This window comes from Echinops telfairi, unplaced genomic scaffold, assembly GCF_000313985.2.
Source record: "Echinops telfairi isolate 266 unplaced genomic scaffold, ASM31398v2 ScPeMD7_23;HRSCAF=83, whole genome shotgun sequence".
In the NCBI taxonomy this organism is placed as follows: domain Eukaryota; kingdom Metazoa; phylum Chordata; class Mammalia; order Afrosoricida; family Tenrecidae; genus Echinops; species Echinops telfairi.
The window spans coordinates 90522634-90533284 of NW_022103920.1; the positions used below are offsets into that span (position 1 = coordinate 90522634).

Genomic DNA, 10651 nt, shown 5'->3' on the forward strand with positions numbered 1-10651 from the left:
AGTGTAATGGTCGTAACCTTCAACTTTCTGGTGACATGAATCAGTCAGCTTCTAATTTGTGATGGACAGGTTAGGGCCCATTTCTGTGTGGTATTCCATGATGGTATTTAGAATTTACTAGAGCCCTAGTGGCTCAATGAGTGACCCATTGAGCTGCAAACTGTAAGGTCAGCAGTTTGAAACCACCTACCAATCCTCTAGAGAAGGATGAGGCAGTCTGCTCCTGTAAAGATTTACAGTCTCAGAACCCCAAAGGGGTGGTTTTAATCTGTCTCATAGGGCTCCTATAAGTAGAAATGTACTCAATGGCAGTGGGTGTGACTTGATGTTTTGCGTTAGAGTCCTGGCGGCACTCTGGTTAAGGGGTTGGCTGCTAATTGCGAAGTAGGGTGTTTTGAACCCACCAGCCTCTGTGTAGGAGACAGCTGGGGCAGTCTTCGTCCCTAAAGTTTTATAGCCTGCAAAACCTTCTGGGCAGTTCCACTGTCTGTAGGTCATTATGAGTGGAATAGACTCAATGCCAGTAGAACTGATTTGGTGTTGGTTAGAGTCTATAAATAATTCAGGAATTGTTTCTTTTAAGGTGTGTCATTTTCTGTTAAAGAGGATAAGGCTATGTTCCAAACTTTCAGGAATGCTCTTTGGCGTTCTCATACAGCATGACAGTTTACACCAGGTAGTTAAAATTAAAAAAAGCATGTACCCCCCCAGCCCCCCAAACCCACTACCAGTAAGTTGATTTTGACTCAGAACGACCCTATAGGACAGAGTAGAACTGCACCCATAGGGTCTTTAAGGCTGTTCATTTTTACAGACATAGAGAGGTAGGTGGATTTGAACTGCTGACCATTCTGTTAGTAGCCAAGCACTTAACCTTTGTGGTGCCAGAGATCCTCCAAATGGGAGATCCTCTGACTCCCTTTTGTACTTACAAATTTTTTTTCTTGTAAAATTGTGGTGAATATGTAGGAACAAAACAGTTGGCATATCACCAGTGTTTACATGTTCAGTTCACTGACATGGAGTATATTTAACCCATTGTTCAACCATCACTGTTACTCATTCCCGATTTTTTTTTTGTAACAAAGGAAGAACTTTATTGCTGTGCTAGCACGTGGCTCTGTGGATTCCTATCCAAAGACTGAACCCCATTCCCAATTTTTTCCATCAACATTGACAGAAGCACTGTGTCTTTCTGTTCTCCTTGCTCCCTGATAGCCCCTAATATTCTTTGCTTCTTTTTAAAAATCATTTTATTGGGGGCTCGTACAACTCTTATAATACATCCATTCATTATGTCAAGCACATTTGTACATTTGTTGCCCTCATCATTCTCAAAACATTTGCGTTCTACTTGAGCCCTTGGTATCATCTCATTTTTTCCCCTCCTCCCTGTGCCCCCTCCTCATGAACTCTTCATAATTTATACATTATTATTATTTTGTCATGTCTTACACTGTCCAACGTATCCCTTCACCCACTTTTCTGTTGTCTGGCCCCTAGGGGACAGATCCTTGCGATGAGTTCCCCCTTTCTACCCCACCTTCCCTACCCTCTCCCGGTATCGCCATTCTCACCACTGGACCTGAAATGATCATCTGTCCTGGATTCCCTGTGTTTCTAGTTCGTATCTGTAGCAGTGTACATCCTCTGGTCTAGCCAGATTTGTAAGGTAGAATTGGGATCATGATAGTGTGGGGTGGGGGGAGCATTAAAGAAATAGAGGAAAGTTGTATGTTTCATTGTTGCTACACTGTACCTGACTGGCTCGTCTCCATCCTGCTGAACTCTTTGCTTTTTATACACTTACCTATTCTACACAATTCATGTCAGTGGGATCCTTCAAAGATCTTTTGTGTCTGACTTCATTTAGCAAAATGTTTTCAAGGTTCATCCCTATTATACTGTGTCAGAAACCTCATTTCTCTTTATTACAGCCAAATCATAGGAGTTCTTTTTAGTGCAGTATTTTAAAAAACCACATCTGTTGGTAGAGTAAACTTTGTGTGTAAAGTAAAAACTGGCATCTAACCCCCCACCTCCCACCCCAATACACACACACACACACACACACACACAATTATGGGAGTTTATTAGGGAAGTTAATAGGTTACCCCAAGTCAGGATCAGTAAACAATTACTGGTCCACAGCAACATCCTCGCTTCTGGAGTTCTCTTTTAGACATTAGAGAAAACATTTTGTGCCTAGTGTTTGTTTCTTCTAATAACTGTTTTTTTTAAAACATTTCTACAGATAAAATCATTGTAGGTAGCTTCATGGGCTACCTGAGGATCTTTAACCCTCATCCTGTGAAAACGGGAGATGGCGCGCAAGCGGAAGATTTGCTTCTCGAAGTGCAATTACGAGACCCAGTACTTCAAGTAGAAGTGGGAAAATTTGTTTCGTAAGTACATCCCACTAATCCCTCCCGTCCTTTATCTTCACTGGAGCGTTTCAGCCTTCTGATGCCACTGTGCAAAGACTGCCCATGAGTCCAACCTGTTTTCTAGATCCTTCCGCGTCGGCGTCCTTATGTGTTGGAAGCTTTTGTGTGGGAATCTGTGTGTTGCAGTCACAGGGTCCTGAGATAGCTGATGCATCAGAAGCTTCTAGGAAAAGAGACAGGCGTTTGAAAAGAAGCAAATGAAGGAAGTCTGTACTTGTCTAAATGCAAAGGGCCCGATTAGGACTGCGTAAATAAGTAGACAAAGTAGCCAATAACATTTACTTTCTTCCTCATAACCGTGATGTTTTAAAGAGATTACTTAAATAAAAATAAAGAGATTACTTATTTTTATATTTTTAATATTTTATATTCTTATATTTTCTCAAAAGAGGTCAACTCACAAAGTGTTCCCTTTATATGAGCTTTGCCTCAAAGTGCTTCAGTTTCAAACCTAGTTCATTTTAGAAAATGAACTTGGTCATTTGTATTTTGTGTATATATACATATCTATCTGCTTTTCATTTACTATTGATATTGCTGATACCTTATTTTCATATAGGAATTTTCTTCAGGTCTAGCTTGTCATTTTAATTCTTCATGAATATGAACTGCGAAAAGTTAGCTTATAGGCAGAGCTCTCTCTTGCTTTCTTCAGACTCTACTTTTTGAGGAAAGGAGCCATGGTGTCATAGTGGGCTATAACTTCGGCCTGCTAAATGCAAGGTCAGCTGTTTGAAACCCTCGGCTGCTCTGCGGGAGAAAGATGAGGCTGCCCTATAGGGTTGCTAGGGTCAGAATCAACTTGATGGCAGTGGGTTTGCTTGCGGGAGAAGGGGCTTTGATGGTGTAGTGGATTACACGTTAAGCTGCTAACCACAAGATCAGCAGTTCAAAACTGCTAGTTGCTCTGAGGGAGAAAGATGAAGTTTTCTACTCCTGTAAAGAGTTCTAGTTTCAGAAACTCACAGGTCTGCAGTTTGAGACCACAATGCGCTCTTCAGGGGAAAGATGAGTTTGTGTACTCCTGTAAAGATTCGAAGTCTCCAGAAACCCAGAGGGCAGTTCCATTCTGCCTTCCCGGAGTGCCATGAGTTGAAATCGACTGGAGTTTGACCTTGTTTGTTTGCAGGAAGGTCCCTCGGGGGTGGACCTGGCTTGTGCTCTACTAATAATCTAAGCTTTAGATTCTAAGGGTTGGCGGTTTGACCCCACTCAGTGACAACACAGAAGAAAGCCCTAATGATCTGCCCCATGAAGATTTCCCGAAGGAAACCCCATGGAGCAGTTCCGCTGTCTCCATTCCAGGTCGCTGTGAGTCGGAACTGACTCATAGCAACAGTCTGGCTTCACTCTTGGTCTGCAGGCAGTAAGGCTCCTCTGAGAGGGGCCCTCATGGCACAGAGGTTATGTGTTGGGCTATTAACTACAAGGTCACCTGTTTGAACCTGCTGGCTGCTCCTCAGGAGACAGATGAGGCTTTCTACTCCTGTAAAGAGATACAGCCTTGGAAACCCACAGTAGGGTCTCTGTGAGTCAGAATCGACTCAGTGGCAGTGAGTTTTAAGCACCCTCTGAAGTTGGGGCGGTGCCTTGTGTGCTAGATTTGGGCTCACTCCATATGCCTTTCTTAACTTACTGTGTCTGTAAGGGTAAACTTTGAGAGCCCTGTGTCTGGGCTCAAATATAAACAATTGTGAGGATGTTGCATCACCCGGCAGTGTTTCGTTCTGTTGTGCATAGGGTCACTGGGAGCTGACTTGACAGTTCCGACAACCAACAACAACAACAACAGCAAGAAGCCTTCTGCATGAAAACTGAACAGCAGTTCTTGGGTGTTACCTCTCTTCATTCTGATGGGCAGTTGAAGCTACAGTCTGGGTATATAAGGGCATGGGCCGGATGGAGGAGAATTTTATGACTGATGGGATTAGGAGAAATCGACTTCAACTGAAAGCAGATGACTAGGTGCCCCTGGTATCACTAGCACATTAGGCATGATGGATTTCTCAAGTCAGGACACAGAAGGCTCCCTGCCTCTGAACAGCACTTTGACATTTCCGTTTCTGAAATGAAGAATGCCGTCACAGTCATTCTGGGCACCAGTTCCAAGGATGCCTCTCAGCTTTCAGATCACGAGTTAGAAGGGGAACAGGTTAACACGAATGAGTGGATACTCTTGGAGATCCTTTGTAAAGATCATCTCACTAATTGGAACTATTTGGCTGATGTGACCTGCACTTAGGTACAAAGAAACTGGAGCTCTGAGCATTAGGCCACACAGCCAGGATCCAGATGTAGATCTGCTTAATGCCACACTACACTCCTTTCTTATTGGAAGAAAGTTCTTTTGAGGATCCAGGGCATATACCAAATTTCTTTTTGAAGGCAACATAAAGAAGTATGACAGTTGTACATGTTTGTATTTTCTGATGACGTATATATCCATTGTAGCAGTGCTTTGCAGGTGTTTAACATTGCAGATATTATCTAACTTGATTCTTATTTTGCAAATAAGAAAATAATACTTGGAAAGAACAAAGGAAGCAGCAAGAGGGCTCGAATCCAGAGCTCTAGGCTTCAATCACAGCCCCGTTCGTTTAGATTTGTTTCCTAGTTGCTCAGGGGCCTTGTAGAAGTGGACTAAATCTCAAATAGAAGCAAACTACCGGTGGCTGGCCCACATCTGACCTCCTCTGGCTGTCCTGTGGCTCTAAGGCAGAGGCCAGACATGTTTCCACCCTCCACCTTTCTCCACCTTCCCTGACACCAGCTGTACCTCCCGTGGCACTCTACTTCTCTGCTGGTTTCAGTAATTCATTGCAAGGGCTCAGAACTCACGAAGCTCAGAACTCAGAACTCACGAAATGGCTCACGTGATGGTAGGTGTCATTAAGTCCCCAAATCCAAAGTTCATCCCTCTGTCTGGAAGATCTTCTCATCCAGAAGGCTGCAGAAGTTGGTGAAATCAGGGCAGGTACTAGACCACAACTCAAGTCCCAAGAGCCCAAGGTCAGACAGAGGCAAGCCAGGTGCAAGGTGTGGAGCCAGAACCCAAAAGTGTCTGAAAGTCAAAGCAAGGCTTCTTGATCCTACCAATGCTCACCCAAGGCATCCACAAAGGGAGGCTTTAATAGGGGTGCGGTTTTGCATTTTAGCAGTCCATACCTCCAAGCAAACAAGGTGGAGACTTGAGTTACGTCTTCTGCTAAGGTAGAAACCCAGAACCCATCCTACCTGAGTTCTGTAACAGAGGGCTCCCGCCAAAATGGGATTATAACCACAGCCATAGAGGCTTCACTTTACATTACATCACAAATTGGGATTCTGGGCTGTTGTGGTTGTTAGTTGCCATAGAGTTGATTCCCACCCATAGTGACCCCATGTACAACAGGACTGAACACTGCCCGGTCCTGCGCCATCCTTACAGTTGTTTCTATGCCTGAGCCCATTGTTGTAGCCACAGTGTCAGTCCCCCTCCCTGAGGGCCTTCCTCTTTTTTGCTGCCCTCTACCACCTAAGATGATGTCCTTTTCCAGGGTCTAGTCTCCCCTGACAACATGTCCAAAGTATGTAAGACTAAGTCTTGCCATCCTTGCCTCTAAGGAGCACTGTGGCCCTACTTCTTACCAAACAGAGCAGTTTGTCCTTTTAGCAGTCCATGATACTTTCGTTATTCTTCTCCAGCACTACAAGTCAAATGCATAGATTCTTCTTCGGTCTTCTTTATTCAGTGTCCAACTCTCACATGCATATGAGGCAATGGAAAATACCATGATTTGGATCAGGAGCACCTTAGTCCTCAAAGTAGCAGTGTAGCTTTTCAGTGTTCTAAAGAGGTCTTGTGCAGCAGATTAATGTAATAAGTCTTCTGATCTCTTGACTGCTGCTTCTGTGAGCATTGATTGTGGATCCAAGCAAGACAATCTTTAACACCTTTAACCTTTTCTCCATTTATCATGGCGTTACATACTGGTCCAGTTGTGCGGATTTTGGTCTCTTTCACATTGAGTTGTAATCCATACCAAAGGCTGCAATCCTTGATCTTTATCAGCAGATGCTTAATGTCCTCCTCACTTTCAGCAACCAAGGTCACATTTGCATATTTTAGGTTGTTAGCCTTGTTCCAATCCTGATGTTACATTCTTGTTCACATAATCCAGCTTCTCCGATTACTTGTATAGCATGTAGATTGAATAAGTATGATGAGAGGATACAACCTTGTCACACACCTTCCCTGATTTTAAACCATGCAGCATTCCCCTGTTCTGTTCACCCATTTACCTTTTGATCCATATACAAGTGCCACAGGAGCACAGTGAAGTGTTCTGGAATTCCCATTCTGCTCCAGGCCATCCATATTTTGTTGTGATCCACAGTCATACACCTTGGCATAACAATAACACAAGAAAATATCTTTCTGGTATTCTTTACTTTCAGCCAAGTTCCATCTGATGTCAGCAATATCCCATGTTTTGTGCCCACTTCTGAATCAGGCCTGGACCTCAATGTATTGCTGCAACCTTTGTTGGATGACCTTAAGCAAAATTTTACTGGCATGTGATATCTGTGATCTTTTTCTATAGTTTGAGCATTCTGTTGGGTCACCTTTCCTTGGAATGGGTACAGATATCAATCTCTTTCAGTCAGTTGGCCAAGTAGCTGCCTTCCACATTTCTTGTCACAGATGAATGTGTGCTCCCAGTGCTTTCTTAGTGTTTGAAACATTTCAATAGGTCTTCCACCGATTCCTGGAGTCTTGTCCTTGGCCAGTGCCTTCAGTGCAGCATGACCTTCTTCCTTCAGCACCATTGGTTCTTACTCATATGCTACCTCCTGAAATGGTGGAATGTCCACTAGTTCTTTTTGGTACAGTGACTCTGTGTATTCTCTTGATGCTTCCTGCATCATTCAATATTTTGCCCATAGAGTCTTTCAAGATTGTTGCTATAAGGGCCATATCAATGTACTATATATTGCAACCATCACAAGAAGCCTGGGTCGGGTAGTGGTTACATGTTGAGCTGCTAACCTTCAGTTCAGCAGTTCAAAACCAACAGCCACTCAATGGGAGGAAGAGGAGGCTTTTCTACTCCTGTAAAGAGTGGGAGTCTTGAAACCCACAGGGACAGTTCTACCCTGTCAAATAGGGTCACTATGAGTTGGAATTAACCGGATGCCGGTGACTTTTTATTGTGCATATCAGTATCACCACTACACCCCCAGACCCAACCATTAGTTTCTAGAGGCAGCAGCCTGGTAAGATCTCAAAATCCCAGATTCATTGTCTTCAAGTATCCTGCAGGTAGATGTGAACGACTAAAATCTATAAATGACTGTGGCCAACTGAAGACCCTGGCCAGACTGAAGGAGGTGGCTCCTACTCAATTCTGGGCTTGTACCCAGATCTCTACATTGTTCAAAAAAGAAAAGCTAGAGAACAAGGATTTTTTATGGGAAGTTTCCTGGCACTTAAATTCTGGCAGACCTTTTAAATTTTGAGACTTTTTGTTTTCCAGAGGGGAAACAGGCTCAGAGAGATTAAGTGTCTTGCCCAGGGTCACAGGTTAGTTAACTAGAGGGCCAGGAGAAGCCCTGAGATGTCTTTATTGTGGGGCGCAGGCGTGAAGGGGCTTCTGAGAGGACTTCCCAGCAGGCTCCATTGCTTTCCAGCCTAAGGCAGCTCTTTGAGGTCAAGTGTTGTTTGAGGCTCGAGGATTACCAAACTGACTGTGGGTTTGTTGTTATGTCTTTTAAAATTCAGAATGTAACCTTTTGAATTGTCGCTGAAGGTAAAATCTTTCTAAAAAAATATTCATACCGTTTCAGTTGTTATATCTGAAGCTAACATACTACTTTAATAAGAAACTAATAAAAACTTTTAAAATGTTTCTGCGTTTTTCAGAGGTACTGAAATGCTTCATTTGGCTGTTTTGCATTCTAGAAAACTTTGTGTCTACTTTGTCTCAGGTAAGAAATAATTTTTTCCCCTAATATAGAAACCCTGTCAGAAAATGGACTCCTGAATATTAATCAAGAGTGAATATTCTATATTGTTGATTGTGAACACAGATTTCCTTGTTCTGGGATAGCATTTACCATTCATTTATTCATTTTTTTCCAGATACTCCTGCTATTAATTTTTCTGGGTTTGCTATTTCAGTGCATGCTTATATTTCTGGTAGAAAATTCCTTATAATTGCCTTCCATCCAGGGCTGGAGTCCATAATTGCCTATGGCTAATAGAGGCCAATTCTGAGGACAATAGGATACTTGAGTCGTCAGACATGTTAAAGTATAACAAAATTCGTTAACTGCTAAGTCGTCTTTGATTTGAACTATATTATCTCTGGCGAACCTCAAGTGGTTTTGTTTTAACCTTCTAATTTCTTGGCCTACGGTGGTCGGAACCAACCCAATGCCGCTAGCAACAGCATTGGCTGTCTTCACGGAACTGTACTTCAAGGCTTTTAGTTTGAGGTCTGATCTGATTTCGTTTAACACAGTTCTCTGGATACAAGCATGGTAGTTAATTGTGGTTTGTTTTTAGCATGTTGACCCTTATTAAATATAAATGGTTACCTTTTCTGTTTTAGTTGTTGGAAAAATGTTCATTTGAAATGGGGAGTTATATTTTTGGATATGAATGTTAGGGGAAACATTTTTTTATGGGTACAATAACCTTAAGTCTCTATGGAGTGAACTTTTATGTAAAAGATATTCCCCTTTGGAGTTTGTGCTCTTAGCTTCTAACAAATCCTGGTGGTGCAGTCAAGTAAATGTAGCACTACTAACCTCAAGGTCAGCTGTTCAAACCCAACAGCTGCTTCAGAAAAGATCTGTATTTAGAGTCTTGGAAATCCTATATAGGGCTGCTTGATGGCAGTGGGTTTGGGGTGAGTTTTAGATTCTAGGCTATAGATTTCTCAGACTCATTTTTTTTGATTTAGCTTTCTTTGTATTTTGCTTTTAGCTTTGAGTAACAATTCATATATGTTGTCACTGAATTGGATTTTGTAGGAAGTCTATTTTCAGGGTAGAAATTTCATAGTTTCCTAAGGCCTGCTTGCCATCTTAGCCTATGCTCTATGGTGGACAGCAAGGGAATACTCATTGAGCGAGGGAACAGATTTCCTAGTCATGCGGAGGCAACTGGTGGCGGCTCCTTAGTACTCTCTCGACTGTGTGCCCTCTTGCTCCTTTCTCGTCCTTCTCCATTTCCTTTTCCACTGCACTTTCTTTTCCACTCTATATTAGAGGCCTGATAAAGTGCCCCTCACTGTCACTGTGAGCCGTTCCTACTAGTTGTCAGGAGAGACTGGGTCCCCGGAAAAGGGCAGCAGGCCAGAGGGGGAGTGAAGGAAAGAAAGGCCCTGCAGGAGAATTATTGACACTGTAGTTGTGACGATGGGCTCAGGCATAGGCACACTTGTGAGGATGGTACAGGGCCAGGCAGTGTTTTGTTCTGTTGTGCATAAAGTTGCTCTGGGTTGGAACCTACACAGCGGCACCCAACAACAACAACAACAGCAGCAGCAGCAACAACAACAACAACAACAACAACAACAACAACGTTTCGTGGTAAAGCCATTGCTCTCCCCAGTGCTAGGGCAAGTATTTAGTGTCCCAGAATAAATGGAGAAGGTATGAGGTGGCCTATTTTATTGCATAGATCTACTTGTACATCAAGGAGCCCTGGTAGCCTAGTGGGTTACACATTGGGCTGCTAACTACAAGGTCAGCAGCTTGAAACCAACTGTTCAAAAGAGAAAGATGAGGCTTTCTATGTCCATGAAGAATTCTAGCCTCAGAAACCCACAGGAGCAGTTCTACTTAGCCTTATAGGGGCACTATGAGTCAGAATCCATTGGCTGGCAGTGAGAGTGCGTGTGGATTTCTCCTTTATTTTTCAACCCAGGTTGTGAACTGCATATGACACTACATAAATTGGATTACACAGGCCATGTCTGAACATCGTTTGGAGAGTGGGTCCCTTCTGGGGTTTCCATGGGGGTTCTCAGCAGGACAGAAGAGGGAGGCAGGCACCCTGGCAGTCATAAAGTAGTTTTGACTCGTGGCCTTCACGGGTCCCTCTTGAATCAAGGGCCAGAAAACAGAAGGCTCTAGAGTTCTGCTGGGACTTGCTGATTGATGTTTGGTTCTTAACACAGTCTACATAAAGAAATTGGCATGTGTGATCACTGCTT

General features: G+C 43.1%; 1 protein-coding gene across 1 annotated transcript in view; it reads left to right on the forward strand.

Moving 5' to 3' along the window:
* BBS9 (Bardet-Biedl syndrome 9) overlaps positions 1-10651 on the forward strand; it is a 578043-nt gene that overhangs the window by 25271 nt on the left and 542121 nt on the right. The window contains exons 3-4 of the mRNA XM_045288670.1: positions 2255-2405; positions 8350-8414. Of these exons, the coding sequence (XP_045144605.1) occupies positions 2255-2405; positions 8350-8414 (216 nt within the window). The remainder of the gene's footprint in view (positions 1-2254; positions 2406-8349; positions 8415-10651) is intronic.